We start from the raw sequence: 19,856 nt of genomic DNA on the forward strand, positions 1-19,856 counted from the left end.
CTATTAGTGTGCTTCCATCCGTATCCAGCTAGATTGGTTGCAAACACTATATAGGAGTAGATAGAGGAGCCTTTTTGCTGGCTTGTGCCCTGCAGCCCCAGCCAGATTAGTATTAGCCTATTTTTTGGAGCCTCATCTATTACTTAGTAGGTTACCTTCCTGCATTGTAATAGCTCCAAAAAGTTTGTGATACTATCGCTTTTACATCTTTGGTCACATCCTTTTTGTTTTTTTGAAAAAAAGCACGTAAATAAAGTTCACATAACACTCCACTTTACAGTTGTGTAGACCACATTAGCACATATTAAAGTGTAGTCCACACACTTTATAAAATTAGTGTTTCTTAAACCTGTTAGCAGCTGTTCAGGAATAAGCACACTAAGCCCCCCCTTAGTACTTTTCTGCCTATCTTTATCAGTCTACCAAGATGAAGAAGGCAGGGAGTAAGGCACGTGGTCGTGGGCATGGAGTTTCAGCAGGGAGAGGACGTGGGGATTCTGTGCCTGCTGCGGGCACCAGTGACTCAGCCTCCCCCAGTTTTAACAGGGAACAGTCCTTTATGCGCAGCTTTGTAGGAGCTCGCCGTACCCCACTGCTGCGAGAGGAACAAATTGAAGCCGTTGTCGGATGGATGGCAGCTAACGCATCAACTTCAATTACTTCCACATCCTCTCAGGTCCATAGCACTGAAGAGCAACCATCTGTCTCTTCACCACCTGCCAAATTGCCCAGACAGTCAGAGAGCCCTGGACAGGAGCCATCTTATTCTCTACTTCTGTTCTCTGAATCTGAAGAGGCGGGTGGGCCAGTGCCTATGGTCAGCACACCTCAGTATGCATCTGATGATGAGACTCAGGTGCCACTTTCTGGTGCGTACTGTGCTGGCGAGACTACCCAGGAGAAGCAGGTGTTGAAGAGGGTAGTGTAGATGATGAGGTCCTTGACCCATCATGGCGTGAGGAACAGGAAGGTGGTGGGAGCAGCTCTGAGGAAGAGATTCCCCGAACGGCCAAGACAGGAGGGAGAGGGAAGGGGCAGACTTGGTTGCCTGTTGCTTCCACTTCGGCACCCATTAGGAGCATTCCTCTTCCAAAACCCAAAATGGGCGCTCCCAGAACTTGCAGTGCGCGGTCCTTTTTTGACACAGTTGCAGATGACATTTGTTTTGTCAAATGCATGCTGTGTAATCAGAAAGTCAAAAGAGGGAAAAGTGTCAGCAACCTCAATACCACAAATATGTGGAAACATGTGCGGACCAAGCACGTGGTGGCGTTACAAAGACACACTGAAGACGTAGGCCAACCTGCAGCACCTCCTACCACCTCTTCAGCTCGTGTTGTAGCCTCTTCCTCCAGCTCACACACAACTGGTTCAGCTTTCTCACAGGATCGCCATGGAAGAACCTCTGGCACTGTTGTACAGAGACCCAGTGTAATTACACCCACAGCACCACGTTCCCTGTCATTCTCACACTCCCAGGCCACTCTACAGCCATCGGTAGCACAGGCATGGGAGAAAAGGTGGCCATACTCGGCAAACCATCCCCGAGCACAGGCTCTGAATGCTGGCATTGCAAAACTACTGGCCCTTGAAATGCTCTCATTCAGGCTGGTGGAGACTGACACCTTCTGTAACTTCATGGCATTGGCAGTCCCACAATACAATGTGCCCAGCCGCTTTTATTTCAGCAGGCAAGCCGTCCCTGCCCTGCAAAAGCATGTGGAGGGAAAAATTAAACATGCGCTACTAAACGCTGTCAGTAGCAAGGTCCACCTGACCACCGATGCATGGACCAGTAACCATGGACAGGGACGATACCTTTCCCTCACTGCCCATTGTTGTGGAGCCGGGTACATCCGCTGTACGTGTTCTGCCAACTCCAAGGATTGCAGGAATCCAGTCTGTACACATTGACTCCTCCTCATACTCCAGTTCCTCAGAATTAGTGCTGCAGGAACCGTCACGGTCCACCTCCACATGGACCCGTGAATGTTTACCTGTTATGCCGATATGAGCACAGCCGTGGCCAAACGTCAACAGGCCATACTGAAATTAATTTCTTTGGGGAATCGAAGCCACACAGCGCAGGAGCTCTGGAATGCCATCAAGCAGGAGAGCGTCGTGTGGTTTGTGCCAGTGAATCTCCAGCCAGGCTTGGTAGTGTGTGACAATGGCCGAAATCTGGTGGCAGCTCTGGGCCTAGGCACCCTCACTCACATCCCATGTCTGGCACATGTGCTCAACTTGGTCGTGCAGAGTTTTTTGAGGGACTATCCGGATCTTGATGCACTGCTGCACAAGGTCCGCATAGAGTGCGCTCACTTGCGGCGTTCCAGCATGGCAAGTTCGCGCATTGCAGCTCTGCAGCGCCGATTCCGCCTTCCGGAACATCGCATCATATGTGACCTACCCACCAGATGGAATTCAACATTACATATGTTGGAGCGGTTGTGTGAGCAGCAGGCAGCAGTAATGGAGTACCAGCTGCATCAGGCACAAACAAGTCGCACTGCGCACCATTCACACTTCACCACCACTGGGTGGGCATCTATGAACGACATCTGCCACGTTTTGCGTGCCTTCGATGATTCCACGCGGATGGCGAGAGCAGATGATGCACTAGTCAGCATGACTGTCCCCCTTATCTGTCTTCTTCAAAAAACACTGCAAGCACTAAGGGAGGAGGTTTAGGAAGAGGTGGAGGATGAGGAGTCACAAATGCCATCTGCTTCTGGACAGTCTGCGCAACGTGGTTCCTCACAAAGGCCTAGGCAGGGGACACTTTGTGAGGCGTATGAGGAGGAGTCAATGGAGGAGGAAGACATCTCTCCAGAGGAGGGAGGTACACAATGCTCTAGAAGTCAGTATGTAGAGCGAGGGTGGGGTGATGCAGAGCAGGCAGAGATGACGCCTCAAGCAGGGGACAGCGTTTCTTGGCCAGTTGGGAGTCTGCAGCACATGGTTGATTTCATGCTGCAGTGCCTGAGAAACGACCGCCGCATCGCCCACATTCTCAACACGGCTGATTATTGGGTGTACATCCTCCTAGATCCTCGCTACCGGGACAACTTACAAAGCCTCATAACACCGTTGAACCGGGAGCATAAAATGAGGGAGTACCAAGACACACTGGTGCATTCCATCATGTTCTCCATTCCACCCGAGAGCAGTGCTGCTAGTGCTTTACAAAGCATCTCTGTGCGTCGAGGCAGTGGAGGAAGCTCTGCACAAAGAGGGAGCAGAGGCAGTGCCTCAGCACAAGGCAAGACCAGCATGGCCCAAATGTGGCAATTAGAGTTGAGCAAAACGGGTCGAAAAATTTAAAAAGTCGCCGACTTTTGGCAAAGTCGGGTTTCATGAAACGAAACCCGACCCTAGGATGAGGTCGGCCACGAGGTCGGCGACTTACGCGCCAAAGTCACGTTTCAAAAGTTTGTTTTGCGCTCTTTTTCAGCCAATCAGGATCCACGGACACTGTGGGCAACGTGATGACTTAGGCAGGGGTCACCACCATCTTTCAGAAGGGCATGCAAGTGATTGGCTTGCTTTGGTGGGCATCACAGGGGGTATAAAAGGGCGTGCACGCCGACCGCCATCTTACTTCTGCCGATCTCAGTATAGGGAGAGGTTGCTGCTGATTCTGTAGGGAGAGCGTTAGGCAGGGAAGAAGACAAAAAAACTGCTTCTGCTGCTAGCGATTTGGCCTGCACAACACACCAGTCACTGTGTGTGCAGTGCAAGGGGAGGCTATATAGTGGTGTATCAGTGGTGTTGGTTGTTGGGCTGCCTTCTAAGGCTTCCTGACATTCCTGCATTGCTGTTTACCCACTGCTCCGCAAACTGCTTTTTTAAAAGCAATCCCAATTTTTTTTTTTTTTGTCCTGCTGAGAAGAAAAAAAAACTGCTTCTGCTGCTAGCAATTTGGCCTGCACAACACACCAGTCACTGTGTGTGCAGTGCAAGGGGAGGCTATATTGTGGTGTATCAGTGGTGTTGGTTGTTGGGCTGCCTTTTAAGGCTTCCTGACAGGCTGGCATTGCTGTTTACCCACTGCTCCGCAAACTGCTTTTTTAAAAGCAATCCAATCTCCCTTATCCTCTAGTCACTTTTGTCACAGCTGTGCCATCGAGCCTGTCACATAGCGCTCAGATATTCATTGGGCCTCACACAATCCAAAAGTGTCCAGTGTCCAAAAGTGTGTGCAGAGATTCAAAATCTCCCTTATCCTCTAGTCACTTTGGTCACAGCTGTGCCATCGAGCCTGTCACATAGCGCTCAGATATTCATTGGGCCTCACACAATCCAAAAGTGTCCAGTGTCCAAAAGTGTGTGCAGAGATTCAAAATCTCCCTTATCCTCTAGTCACTTTGGTCACAGCTGTGCCATCGAGCCTGTCACATAGCGCTCAGATATTCATTGGGCCTCACACAATCCAAAAGTGTCCAGTGTCCAAAAGTGTGTGCAGAGATTCAAAATCTCCCTTATCCTCTAGTCACTTTGGTCACAGCTGTGCCATCGAGCCTGTCACATAGCGCTCAGATATTCATTGGGCCTCACACAATCCAAAAGTGTCCAGTGTCCAAAAGTGTGTGCAGAGATTCAAAATCTCCCTTATCCTCTAGTCACTTTGGTCACAGCTGTGCCATCGAGCCTGTCACATAGCGCTCAGATATTCATTGGGCCTCACACAATCCAAAAGTGTCCAGTGTCCAAAAGTGTGTGCAGAGATTCAAAATCTCCCTTATCCTCTAGTCACTTTGGTCACAGCTGTGCCATCGAGCCTGTCACATAGCGCTCAGATATTCATTGGGCCTCACACAATCCAAAAGTGTCCAGTGTCCAAAAGTGTGTGCAGAGATTCAAAATCTCCCTTATCCTCTAGTCACTTTCGTCACAGCTGTGCCATCGAGCCTGTCACATAGCGCTCAGATATTAATTGGGCCTCACACAATCCAAAAGTGTCCAGTGTCCAAAAGTGTGTGCAGAGATTCAAAATCTCCCTTATCCTCTAGTCACTTTGGTCACAGCTGTGCCATCGAGCCTGTCACATAGTGCTCAGATATTCATTGGGCCTCACACAATCCAAAAGTGTCCAGTGTCCAAAAGTGTGTGCAGAGATTCAAAATCTCTCTTATCCTCTAGTCACTTTGGTCACAGCTGTGCCATCGAGCCTGTCACATAGCGCTCAGATATTCATTGGGCCTCACACAATCCAAAAGTGTCCAGTGTCCAAAAGTGTGTGCAGAGATTCAAAATCTCCCTTATCCTCTAGTCACTTTGGTCACAGCTGTGCCATCGAGCCTGTCACATAGCGCTCATATATTCATTGGGCCTCACACAATCCAAAAGTGTCCAGTGTCCAAAAGTGTGTGCAGAGATTCAAAATCTCCCTTATCCTCTAGTCACTTTGGTCACAGCTGTGCCATCGAGCCTGTCACATAGCGCTCAGATATTCATTGGGCCTCACACAATCCAAAAGTGTCCAGTGTCCAAAAGTGTGTGCAGAGATTCAAAATCTCCCTTATCCTCTAGTCACTTTGGTCACAGCTGTGCCATCGAGCCTGTCACATAGCGCTCAGATATTCATTGGGCCTCACACAATCCAAAAGTGTCCAGTGTCCAAAAGTGTGTGCAGAGATTCAAAATCTCCCTTATCCTCTAGTCACTTTCGTCACAGCTGTGCCATCGAGCCTGTCACATAGCGCTCAGATATCAGTGGGCCTCACACAATCCAAAAGTGTCCAGTGTCCACAAGTGTCTGCAGAAATTCAAAATCTCCCCTGTCCTATAGACACCTTGTACCTTGTTTTACATTACTATATAGTTTGTTGGATTTTGTCTACATTTCTACCAAAAATGAGGAAGGCTGGTGGAAGAGGCCGTGGAATTGGGCGGGGGTTGGCAGCTGGTAATGATGGTGTTGGTGGTGGATCTGATGGTAGTGGCAAGAGCAAAATAGGACCGAATGCAGGAGGTGTTGAGCATGCGTCATCGTCTGGCTACATAAGGCCTCGAACGCTTAGTTTTCTAGGAGTTGGCAAACCGCTTTTAAAGCCAGAGCATCAGGAAAAAGTTTTGTCTTACATTGCTGACTCAGCCTCCAGCTCTATAGCCTCCTCTTCTTCAGTTGTAAAAAGTAAAAGCACTGAGTCGTCATTGGAGGCTCATGTTCATGAACCACACCTTTCCTTGTGTCCTTCACCCCAACCAAGATTGAAGGATGACGCAGGCCATACTACTGATTACTCCATGGAGCTGTTTTCACATACCATGCCTGAATTATCAAGTGAAATGGTGAATTACCCAGGCCAAGATGAATCTGACATGGAGTGCACTGATGCACAGCGGCTGATGGATGATTCTGCTGGTACATTCACTCAGAGCACTACATTGTCCTCGCAGTGTACAGAGCCAGATTCTGACCCTGATGAGACTCAGGTGCCCCTTCCCGCACACTATACCACCATACACGTTGACACAGAGGAAGGTGCACATGACATAGAAGAGGAGGTGATGGATGACCCAGTTGTTGACCCAGATTGGCATCCATTGGGGGAAGAGGGTGCTGCTTCCAATAGCTCAGATGAGGAGCATCCACAGCAGACATCGACATCGCAACAGCTGTTATCTGGCAGGCCCGGAGCACTCCAAAGACAGGTTCCAAACATCAAAAGAGTTGCTGGACAGCTTGTCCAGAGGGTCAAAAGATCACAGCGTGCTAGGCCGCAAAATGTCTGCCAAAGTAGGAAGAGTGCAGTGTGGCACTTTTTTGACCAAAATCCTCATGATCAGGCCAAGGTTATCTGTAAGAAGTGCGTAAAGACCTTTAGCCGAGGGAAAAATCTGAAAAATTTGAATACCAGTTGCATGCTTAGACATTTAACCAGCATGCACTTGCAAGCGTGGACACAACACCAAACCTCAAGTGCCACATGTGCAACTGATCACAACGAAGGTAGTCAACAACGCTACATTGTTTCCCCCACTGTAAGCCCACCGGTTAGCACAGCAGCAAATGTTGAGGTGTCGTTGCAAGGCCACAGCAGTCAGGGAATCCCACTGTTATATCAATGAAAGACTGATTCTAGGCCATCAGAAAGAACACCAACTCCATCACCATCATCAACCCTCTCTCTGTCCGCCCTGTCCACCGCTACTTCCACCATATGCAGCTCTCAAGTCCAGCTCACCCTCCCAGACACTATGAGTAGGTCAAGAAAGTACTCAGTCTCTCATCCGCGTACACTGGGTTTGAACGCCCACATTGCCAAACTAATCTCGTTTGAGATGATGCCCTTTCGGTTGGTGGAAAGCACAGCTTTCCGCGAACTCATGGCCTATGCAGTACCACGCTATGACCTACCCAGTCGCCACTTCTTCTCTCGCAAAGCCATCCCAGCCCTCCACCATCATGTGAAAGACCGCATTGTCCATGCACTCAAGCAGTCAGTGAGCGGAAAGGTGCACCTCACAACTGATGCATGGTCCAGTCGGCATGGCCAGGGCCGTTACGTGTCCATCACTGCGCACTGGGTTAATGTGGTGGATGCAGGGTCCACAGGGGACAGCGGTGGTGGGACAGTGCTGCCTAGCCCATGGTATAGGAAACAGTTGGCTGTAGGCGTTCGACCCTCCTCCTCCTCCTCCTCCTCCAGAAGCGAAAGCTCGTCCACAGAGTGCAGTCGTACGAGCACTCCATCTGCAGCTGCCACTGTTGCACACGATGTGTCCCCCTATCGAGCAGCTAGTGGAAAGCGTCAGCAGGCTGTGTTGCAGATGATGTGTTTGGGCAACAGACACACCGCCGAGGTGCTGGCCGAGTACTTGAAGCGACAAACTGAGTCATGGCTGGGCAGTGTACATCTTGAGGCAGGCAAGGTAGTTAGTGATAACGGCCGTAATTTTGTGGCAGCCATAGCCCTTTCAAAACTCAGCCACATACCTTGCTTGGCTCACACCTTGAACCTGGTGGTGCAGTGCTTCCTCAAAAATTATCCGGAGTTAACAGCCCTGCTCCAGAAGGTGCGAAGACTGTGCGCGCACATCCGCCGGTCGCCTGTACACTCCGTTCGTATGCAGAAGCTGCAGCGATTGCTCCACCTTCCCAACCACCGCCTCATTATCGACATTGCAACAAGGTAGAACTCCACCCTGCACATGGTGGAGCGGCTGTGCGAGCAGAGGCAGGCCATAATGCATTTGTGGGAGGATACACGGCCAGGCACTTTGAGAGCAGACATGGAGTTGACAGGTGTGCAGTGGTCGAAGCTGAAAGACCTCTGTAAAGTCCTTCAGTGTTTTGAGGAATGCACACGGCTGGTAAGCGCAGACGACGCCATCCTAAGCATGAGCATCCCACTTATGCGTCTGCTCATGCAAACTTTGACGCACCTTAAGGAGCAGGCGTCTGCAGCCAATGTTGATGAGGAGGAAGAGGAGGAGGGAATCCTTGATGACATTCAGCCATTGTCTGCTCAGGGACCTCTCCTGGACAAGGTGGAGGAAGAAGAGGAGGAGGAGGATGATGATGGGGATGATTACTTAGGGGAGGAGGATGCATCTCGTGGGGCAAGTGAAAATGTTGGCGTGGCAAGGTCTGGTACAGGGTTTGTGCGTGACTGGAGGGATGTGGATTTGCCAGAAAGTGCTCCTCCACCCAGCACTCGCAGTGCATCATTGACACCGGGAACATTGGCCCACATGTCAGATTATGCCTTGCAGATCCTAAAAAGGGACCCCCGCATTGCCAAAATGATGAACGATGACGACTACTGGTTGGCCAGCATCCTGGATCCACGCTATAAAGGCAAATTACAAAACATCATGCCACAGGAGAACCTTGACCTAATATTGGCTAATAAACAAGCAACTCTGGTAAATCGGTTGCTTGAGGCATTCCCAGCACACAGCAGCGGTGATGGTTCTCACACGAGCCGTACGGGCCGGGGGCAGCTTGGCAGAGGTGTTCGTGGTGCACACAGCAGAAGTGGCGTTGGAGACAGGGGTTTCATGACAATGTTGTGGACTAATTTTTCAAATACCGCTCACACAACTGGTAATACTGCATCGATGGAAAGTGACAGGAGACAGCAGTTGTCAACTATGGTTACAAACTACTTTTCCTCCCATATCGATGTTCTCCCACACAGGTCATTCCCCTTTGACTATTGGGCCGCTAAACTGGACACCTGGCCTGAATTGGCCCAATATGCCTTACAGGAGCTCGCTTGCCCAGCTGCAAGTGTGCTATCGGAAAGAGTCTTCAGTGCAGCTGGATCAATCCTGACAGAAAAAAGGACCCGTCTGTCAACCCAAAATGTGGATGATCTAACCTTCATTAAAATGAACCATGCATTGGTTTCCAAGGATTTTGTCCCACCTTCCCCTGATGACACATAGGGTGACAGAAAAATGGCTTGCTTTGGTCCACCTCTTCCTGGGACTTCACCTATTTCGCCTTTTGCATCAGCTGAATGTCCAACATCAACATATGCCACTTTCTAAAACTCCCTAACTGTGCTGCCTCCCCCCCCATGGCCGGGGTCACCACCTAGCGCACAACACCGTGCGAGTGCCGTTGCCCTGGACAGGTGGGTAGGCCGACTCTTGGGCGCGGGCACTGGCACAGGGTCCCTCATAGTGCAATCAAATGTCTCTGACGGTGGTGGTGCACACCCGCCGTCACACACACCGCTGTACTATGAGGGGCCCAGTGCCAGTACCGACGCCCACGAGTGGGCCCCCCTTGCTTGGGCAGGGCCCCAGCATTTGCAATCTTTACCTCTCCCTGCTCCTCCGCTGTGTAATCTGGGCCGTCAAATCCATACTGGGCCTAACACCGTCTGAGCCTGCCTCCTGATGTATAGACATATATTTTGAATGTGTACGCTATCCATACATGTTATCTGGGGATACGGTACCCTTTCTAACCTTTGTGCAATCATGTGCAATCCATACTGGGCCTAACACCGTCTGAGCCTGCCTCCTGAGACATATATTTTGAATGTGTACGCTATCCATACATGTTATCTGGGGATACGGTACCCTTTCTAACCTTTGTGCAATCACGTGCAATCCATACTGGGCCTAACACCGTCTGAGCCTGCCTCCTGAGACATATATTTTGAATGTGTACGCTATCCATACATGTTATCCGGGGACACGGTACCCTTTCTAAAATTTGTGCAATCACGTGCAATCCATACTGGGCCTAACACCGTCTGAGCCTGCCTCCTGAGACATATATTTTGAATGTGTACGCTATCCATACATGTTATCCGGGGAAACGGTACCCTTTCTAACCTTTGTGCAATCACGTGCAATCCATACTGGGCCTAACACCGTCTGAGCCTGCCTCCTGATGTATAGACATATATTTTGAATGTGTACGCTATCCATACATGTTATCCGGGGATACGGTACCCTTTCTAACCTTTGTGCAATCACGTGCAATCCATACTGGGCCTAACACCGTCTGAGCCTGCCTCCTGAGACATATATTTTGAATGTGTACGCTATCCATACATGTTATCCGGGGATACGGTACCCTTTCTAACCTTTGTGCAATCACGTGCAATCCATACTGGGCCTAACACCGTCTGAGCCTGCCTCCTGAGACATATATTTTGAATGTGTACGCTATCCATACATGTTATCCGGGGAAACGGTACCCTTTCTAACCTTTGTGCAATCACATACAATCCATACTGGGCCTAACACTGTCTGAGCCTGCCTCCTGAGACATATATTTTGAATGTGTACGCTATCCATACATGTTATCCGGGGATACGGTACCCTTTCTAACCTTTGTGCAATCACGTGCAATCCATACTGGGCCTAACACCGTCTGAGCCTGCCTCCTGAGACATATATTTTGAATGTGTACGCTATCCATACATGTTATCCGGGGATACGGTACCCTTTCTAACCTTTGTGCAATCACGTGCAATCCATACTGGGCCTAACACCGTCTGAGCCTGCCTCCTGAGACATATATTTTGAATGTGTACGCTATCCATACATGTTATCCGGGGAAACGGTACCCTTTCTAACCTTTGTGCAATCACGTGCAATCCATACTGGGCCTAACACCGTCTGAGCCTGCGTCCTGAGACATATATTTTGAATGTGTACGCTATCCATACATGTTATCTGGGGATACGGTACCCTTTCTAACCTTTGTGCAATCACGTGCAATCCATACTGGGCCTAACACCGTCTGAGCCTGCCTCCTGATGTATAGACATATATTTTGAATGTGTACGCTATCCATACATGTTATCCGGGGATACGGTACCCTTTCTAACCTTTGTGCAATCACGTGCAATCCATACTGGGCCTAACACCGTCTGAGCCTGCCTCCTGAGACATATATTTTGAATGTGTACGCTATCCATACATGTTATCCGGGGATACGGTACCCTTTCTAACCTTTGTGCAATCACGTGCAATCCATACTGGGCCTAACACCGTCTGAGCCTGCCTCCTGAGACATATATTTTGAATGTGTACGCTATCCATACATGTTATCCGGGGAAACGGTACCCTTTCTAACCTTTGTGCAATCACGTGCAATCCATACTGGGCCTAACACCGTCTGAGCCTGCGTCCTGAGACATATATTTTGAATGTGTACGCTATCCATACATGTTATCTGGGGATACGGTACCCTTTCTAACCTTTGTGCAATCACGTGCAATCCATACTGGGCCTAACACCGTCTGAGCCTGCCTCCTGATGTATAGACATATATTTTGAATGTGTACGCTATCCATACATGTTATCCGGGGATACGGTACCCTTTCTAACCTTTGTGCAATCACGTGCAATCCATACTGGGCCTAACACCGTCTGAGCCTGCCTCCTGAGACATATATTTTGAATGTGTACGCTATCCATACATGTTATCCGGGGATACGGTACCCTTTCTAACCTTTGTGCAATCACGTGCAATCCATACTGGGCCTAACACCGTCTGAGCCTGCCTCCTGAGACATATATTTTGAATGTGTACGCTATCCATACATGTTATCCGGGGAAACGGTACCCTTTCTAACCTTTGTGCAATCACGTGCAATCCATACTGGGCCTAACACCGTCTGAGCCTGCGTCCTGAGACATATATTTTGAATGTGTACGCTATCCATACATGTTATCTGGGGATACGGTACCCTTTCTAACCTTTGTGCAATCACGTGCAATCCATACTGGGCCTAACACCGTCTGAGCCTGCCTCCTGATGTATAGACATATATTTTGAATGTGTACGCTATCCATACATGTTATCCGGGGATACGGTACCCTTTCTAACCTTTGTGCAATCACGTGCAATCCATACTGGGCCTAACACCGTCTGAGCCTGCCTCCTGAGACATATATTTTGAATGTGTACGCTATCCATACATGTTATCCGGGGATACGGTACCCTTTCTAACCTTTGTGCAATCACGTGCAATCCATACTGGGCCTAACACCGTCTGAGCCTGCCTCCTGAGACATATATTTTGAATGTGTACGCTATCCATACATGTTATCCGGGGAAACGGTACCCTTTCTAACCTTTGTGCAATCACGTGCAATCCATACTGGGCCTAACACCGTCTGAGCCTGCGTCCTGAGACATATATTTTGAATGTGTACGCTATCCATACATGTTATCTGGGGATACGGTACCCTTTCTAACCTTTGTGCAATCACGTGCAATCCATACTGGGCCTAACACCGTCTGAGCCTGCCTCCTGATGTATAGACATATATTTTGAATGTGTACGCTATCCATACATGTTATCCGGGGATACGGTACCCTTTCTAACCTTTGTGCAATCACGTGCAATCCATACTGGGCCTAACATCGTCTGAGCCTGCCTCCTGAGACATATATTTTGAATGTGTACGCTATCCATACATGTTATCCGGGGATACGGTACCCTTTCTAACCTTTGTGCAATCACGTGCAATCCATACTGGGCCTAACACCGTCTGAGCCTGCCTCCTGAGACATATATTTTGAATGTGTACGCTATCCATACATGTTATCCGGGGAAACGGTACCCTTTCTAACCTTTGTGCAATCACGTGCAATCCATACTGGGCCTAACACCGTCTGAGCCTGCGTCCTGAGACATATATTTTGAATGTGTACGCTATCCATACATGTTATCTGGGGATACGGTACCCTTTCTAACCTTTGTGCAATCACGTGCAATCCATACTGGGCCTAACACCGTCTGAGCCTGCCTCCTGAGACATATATTTTGAATGTGTACGCTATCCATACATGTTATCTGGGGATACGGTACCCTTTCTAACCTTTGTGCAATCACGTGCAATCCATACTGGGCCTAACACCGTCTGAGCCTGCCTCCTGAGACATATATTTTGAATGTGTATGCTATCCATACATGTTATCCTGGGATACGGTACCCTTTCTAACCTTTGTGCAATCACATGCAATCCATACTGGGCCTAACACCGTCTGAGCCTGCCTCCTGAGACATATATTTTGAATGTGTACGCTATCCATACATGTTATCCGGGGAAACGGTACCCTTTCTAACCTTTGTGCAATCACGTGCAATCCATACTGGGCCTAACACCGTCTGAGCCTGCCTCCTGAGACATATATTTTGAATGTGTACGCTATCCATACATGTTATCCGGGGATACGGTACCCTTTCTAACCTTTGTGCAATCACGTGCAATCCATACTGGGCCTAACACCGTCTGAGCCTGCCTCCTGAGACATATATTTTGAATGTGTACGCTATCCATACATGTTATCCGGGGAAACGGTACCCTTTCTAACCTTTGTGCAATCACGTGCAATCCATACTGGGCCTAACACCGTCTGAGCCTGCCTCCTGAGACATATATTTTGAATGTGTACGCTATCCATACATGTTATCCGGGGATACGGTACCCTTTCTAACCTTTGTGCAATCACGTGCAATCCATACTGGGCCTAACACCGTCTGAGCCTGCCTCCTGAGACATATATTTTGAATGTGTACGCTATCCATACATGTTATCCGGGGAAACGGTACCCTTTCTAACCTTTGTGCAATCACGTGCAATCCATACTGGGCCTAACACCGTCTGAGCCTGCCTCCTGAGACATATATTTTGAATGTGTACGCTATCCATACATGTTATCTGGGGATACGGTACCCTCTCTAACCTTTGTGCAATCACGTGCCATCCATACTGGGTCTAACACCGTCTGAGCCTGCCTCCTGAGACATATATTTTGAATGTGTACGCTATCCATACATGTTATCCGGGGATACGGTACCCTTTCTAACCTTTGTGCAATCACGTGCAATCCATACTGGGCCTAACACCGTCTGAGCCTGCCTCCTGAGACATATATTTTGAATGTGTACGCTATCCATACATGTTATCCGGGGAAACGGTACCCTTTCTAACCTTTGTGCAATCACGTGCAATCCATACTGGGCCTAACACCGTCTGAGCCTGCCTCCTGATGTATAGACATATATTTTGAATGTGTACGCTATCCATACATGTTATCCGGGGATACGGTACCCTTTCTAACCTTTGTGCAATCACGTGCAATCCATACTGGGCCTAACACCGTCTGAGCCTGCCTCCTGAGACATATATTTTGAATGTGTACGCTATCCATACATGTTATCCGGGGATACGGTACCCTTTCTCACCTTTGTGCAATCACGTGTAATCCATACTGGACGTGAGAACGGCTGGCGAGCTGTTAAGCAAGCTACAGCACCTGTGGTTTGCACACGTAAGTTTTTCATTTTTTCAGGAATGACGGTTAGGCCTAATTCCGGAACTGCGGTTGACCTGCACTTACTGGGAAATCATTGTTCGCGGGTAATAATTGTAATTAGTGATCCCCATCACTAACGTTGTTCAGCGGGTTATCTGCACCTGTAAGCGACAAACGCTGGCCTTTTCAGTGTAGCGCACATGCAGCCACGGACATGTAAGGGCATGACACACCAGTTATTGGCCAATCTCATGTTCCAGAGCCTCACGTGTCCCTCTAGTAAGCCGGACTCGGACCGCGGGGCATGACGGAGTCTCGTTCGTTAACGGAATTAAGCTTGCAATGTGTGCATCTGTTCTGTAGCTGGCATGGTTGAGGTTTCCCAGGTGGAGTCGAATTTAACCGTAGGCTCCACTCCTGTGGTGCCCTTCTGGACATTCCTTTAAGGTTCAGCTTTGCAACCATACTGCCCACATAAAACAAACACTTTGCCTTCATGAACGCTGTTTGGAGGGTCATGACTCGTGGGAATAACGCCGCCCAATCAGTTAACCTGCTAGAGAGATCCTTCGCTGCTCCCAAGCATGACATCACACTCCCTAGGAAGAAGGTAATGCCACTGTGGCGACCGTACTCCTGGGGGCGACACAAGTGCACTGATGCCCAGCCACTGCTCGATGAATCTGCTGGTACATTGACCCAGACCACTACATTCCCCTCGCACGCTACCCGGCCTGAATCTGACCCTGATGAAACTCAGGTTACCCTTCCTATATACAGTTCCATCTTACACGGTGACAAAGAGGAAGCTGCAGATGAAAGTGCAGGTTCGGCCCACCCGCCATCAGACACACCACCGTACTATCAGGGGCCCTGTGCCAGTGCCGTCGCCAACGAGTGGGCACCCCCTGCTTGCCCAGGATCACAGCACTTGCAAAGTTGAAATACTGTGCAGTGAGATGGAAGATGGGGACGACGAGGAGTCTAGACTAGTACAGGGATTCCCTAGCGAGGAGACTTATTTGATTGTTTTCAATGTTGGGACAGCAATTTTTGGGGAGCACTATACTCTGGAGAATGATAGATGGGGCCCACCATACACTGGAACATTCCAAAGGTGGAGATCAGACACTGGAGCAGCATTTACAGGACCCATTATACACTAGAGCATTAGAAATGGGGCCCATTATGTTTGGAGCATTATTTGGGCCCATAAGACAGTGGAGCTTCATCCATGGGGACCAACATATACTGTAGCATTATGTGGAGCTCATCATATACTGTTTCAAACATTATATGGGACCAATGATTCTGTATGGAGAAATAGATGGGCCTCGTCATGAGATGTAAAAAGTGAGGTATTTTTCATTGTACTATACCGCTATTTCTCTGCCGTATCGGAGCATGATGAGTTGTGGTATGTGTTAAAGGGGCGCTCTTTCGCCCAGGGCACATGAAAACCTGCAGCCAGCCCTCCCCCCCCCCACAACTTTAGCCAAATAACCCCCATTTTTCAGTGCGTAACTTGTATTATGAAGTTAATTAAGGTTGACAAGCTTAAGTAAGAAGAATTGATGCTTTTGGCATTCAAATGGGCACTGTAGGTGTGTTTCCTGTCCTCCTCTCACTGCCGACTTTTATTCCCCATTGACTTACATTGGGTTTCGTGTTTCGGGACGACCCCGACTTTTCCCTATAATCGGACGATCTTGCTCGACCCGACTTTTGGAAAAGTCGGGTTTCACGAAACGAAACGCAACCCTAAAAAAACAAAAGTCGCTCAACTCTAGTGGCAATGTTTTGTGTGCCCGCCACAAATGTCTACACCATCACAGACGGCTCCAGTCAGCAGGAGGCAACGTTTCCGTCAAATGGTGACAGACTACATGTCTTGCCCTCTCAGTGTCCTCCCAGACGGCTCTTCCCCCTTCAAGTTTTGGGTCTCTAAGCTGGATACATGGCCAGAGTTTAGCCAGTATGCATTGGAGGTGCTGGCTTGCCCTGCTGCTAGTGTATTATCGGAACGCGTCTTTAGTGCCGCAGGTGGTGTACTAACAGACCGTCGCATGCGACTAACCTCCGATAACGTTGACCGGCTTACTTTTCTGAAAATGAACAAGGCCTGGATCTCGCCGGAATTTGCCAGTCCTCTTCCTGATTAAATAATTGGTTGGCAACAGTATCCAGGTCTCCTGTTGTGTTCATGTTTCTACCACCTGAACTGTAATCCCTGGGCTCCAACACCACCAGCTGCTGCTCAGAAGTGCCGTCTGCACAGTCAACACTTGCTCCTGTGTTATTGGGGTTCAGTAACGTCAGCTGATCCCCTGCTGTGTGTCCGGCAATTTCGCCTGCTCCCTCAAAATTCACCCAACATCAGATATTAAACTTGCTCCAATTAGGCCTCAGCCTACACCGTGATTGACTCTGTGCTCCAACACCGCCAGTTGTTGCTCAGAAGTGCCGTCTGCACAGAGAAAAACACTAGCTCCTGTGTTAGTGGGGTTCAATAACGTCAGCTGCTCCCCTGCTGTGTGTCCGGCAATGTCTCCTGCTCCCTCCACATTCACCCAACATCAGATATTAAACTTGCTCCCATTAGGCTTCAGCCTACACCATGATTGACCCTGTGCTCCAACACCGCCAGTTGTTGCTCAGAAGTGCTGTCTGCACAGAGAAAAACACTAGCTCCTGTGTTAGTGGGGTTCAGTAACGCCAGCTGCTCCCCTGCTGTGTGTCCGGCAATATCTCCTGCTCCCTCCACATTCACTCAACATCAGATATTAAACTTGCTTCAATTAGGCCTCAGCCTACACCATGATTGACCCTATGCTCCAACACCACCAGTTGTTGCTCAGAAGTGCCATCTGCACAGAGAAAAACACTAGCTCCTGTGTTAGTGGGGTTCAGTAACGTCAGCTGCTCCCCTGCTGTGTGTCCGGCAATATCTCCTGCTCCCTCCACATTCATCCCAACATCAGATATTAAACTTGCTCCAATTAGGCCTCAGCCTACTCCATGATTGACCCTGGGCTCCAACACCACCAGTTGCTGCTCAGAAGTGCCATGTGCACAGAGAAAAACACTAGCTCCTGTGTTAGTGGGGTTCAGTAACGTCAGCTGCTCCCCTGCTGTGTGTCTGGCAATATCTCCTGCTCCCTCAAAATTCACCCAACATCAGATATTATACTTGCTCCAATTAGGCCTCAGCCTACACCGTGATTGACGCAGGGCTCCAACACCGCCAGTTGCTGCTCAGAAGTGCCGTCTGCACAGTCAACATGTGCTCCAGTGTTATTGGGGTTCAGTAATGTCAGCTGATCCCCAGCTGTGTGTCCGGCAATTTCTCCTGCTCTGTCCACACTCATACAACTACAGATTTTAAACTTGCTCCAATTAGGCCTCTGGCTGCACTCTGTTTCTACTGTAATCCCTGGGCTCCAACACCGCCAGTTGCTGCTCAGAAGTGCCGTCTGCACAGTCAACATATGCTCCTGTGTTATTGGGGTTCAGTAATGTCAGCTGATCCCCTGCTGTGTGTCCGGCAATTTCGTCTGCTCTGTACACATTCACACTACTACAGATATTAAACTTGCTCCAATTAGGCCTCTGGCTACACTCTGTTTCTACTGTAATCCCTGGGCTCCAACAACGCCAGTTGCTGCTCAGCTGGTTCTCGGCAGTGCCTTTGGCTTAGGTGCCGCCATCTCGGTATCCGAGTTCCAGCAACCTCTGCTGGTCCTTGGTAGTGCTTTCTGGCACAGGTACCTCCTGCTTAGTAACCAGGTTCCAGCACCGTCAGCTGGTCCTCGGTAGTGCCATTGGCTCTTGTAGCTTCTGCTACCCATCCGGGTTCCAGCACCGTCAGCTGGTTCTCGGCAGTGTCTTTGGCACGGGTACTCCCTCCTGCCCAGCCTGGTTCCAGCACGCCAGCTATTTCTGGGAAGTGTCAACGTCACTTTGGCACCAATACATTGTCCTGTCATGTTGCGGTCGGGTTAGCCGACTCTATGGTGCCTGCAGTTTAGGTGCTTCCTATGTGGGCTGCGGGATCTGGCAATAAAGGCTGGTTCCGTAGTGCCAATAGGACAAGCACCCCCTGTAGGACTGTGGGTTTCGGTAACTGCGGCCGGCTCGCGGTCTTGCAATGCTGTTTTTCAGGGGTACCTTCTGCTACCCATCCAGGTTCCAGTACCGTCAGCTGGTTCTCGGCAGTGCCTTTGGCTTAGGTGCCTCCATCTCGGTATCCGAGTTCCAGCAACGTCTGCTGGTCCTTGGTAGTGCTTTCTAGCACAGGTGCCTCCTGCTTAGTAATCGGGTTCCAGTACCGTCAGCTGGTCCTCGGTAGTTCCATTGGCTCTTGTTCCTTCTGCTGCCCCTCCGGGTTCGAGCACCGTCAGCTGGTCCTTGGTAGTTCCATTGGCTCTTGTTCCTTCTGCTGCCCCTCTGGGTTCTAGCACCGTCAGGTGGTCCTCGGTAGTTCCATTGGCTCTTGTTCCTTCTGCTGCCCCTCCGGGTTCCAGCACCGTCAGCTGGTTCTTGGCAGTGCCTTTGGCTTAGGTGCCTCCATCTCGGTATCCGAGTTCCAGCAATGTCTGCTGGTCCTTGGTAGTGCTTTCTAGCACAGGTACCTCCTGCTTAGTAACCGGGTTTCAGTACCGTCAGCTGGTCCTCGGTAGTGCCATTGGCTATTGTTCCTTCTGCTGCCCCTCCGGGTCCCAGCACCGTCAGCTGGTCCTTGCTAGTTCCATTGGCTCTTGTTCCTTCTGCTGCCCCTCCGGGTTCCAGCACCGTCAGCTGGTCCTCGGTAGTTCCATTGGCTCTTGTTCCTTCTGCTGCCCCTCCGGATTCCAGAACCATCAGCTGGTTCTCGGCAGTGCCTTTGGCTTAGGTGCCGCCATCTCGGTATCCGAGTTCCAGCAACCTCTGCTGGTCCTTGGTAGTGCTTTCTGGCACAGGTGCCTCCTGCTTAGTAACCAGGTTCCAGCACCGTCAGCTGGTCCTCGGTAGTGCCATTGGCTCTTGTAGCTTCTGCTACCCATCCGGGTTCTAGCATCGTCAGCTGGTTCTCGGCAGTGTCTTTGGCACGGGTACTCCCTCCAGCCCA

General features: G+C 49.7%; 1 protein-coding gene across 1 annotated transcript in view; it reads right to left on the bottom strand.

Moving 5' to 3' along the window:
* LOC141047835 (uncharacterized) overlaps nucleotides 1–19,856 on the bottom strand; it is a 133,568-nt gene that overhangs the window by 48,874 nt on the left and 64,838 nt on the right. The window contains exon 4 of the mRNA XM_073543157.1: nucleotides 9,782–9,787. Within this exon, the coding sequence (XP_073399258.1) occupies nucleotides 9,782–9,787 (6 nt within the window). The remainder of the gene's footprint in view (nucleotides 1–9,781; nucleotides 9,788–19,856) is intronic.

Source organism: Dendrobates tinctorius, unplaced genomic scaffold (genome assembly GCF_039654945.1).
Source record: "Dendrobates tinctorius isolate UK_male_01 unplaced genomic scaffold, ASM3965494v1 ptg000129l, whole genome shotgun sequence".
Classification (NCBI taxonomy): domain Eukaryota; kingdom Metazoa; phylum Chordata; class Amphibia; order Anura; family Dendrobatidae; genus Dendrobates; species Dendrobates tinctorius.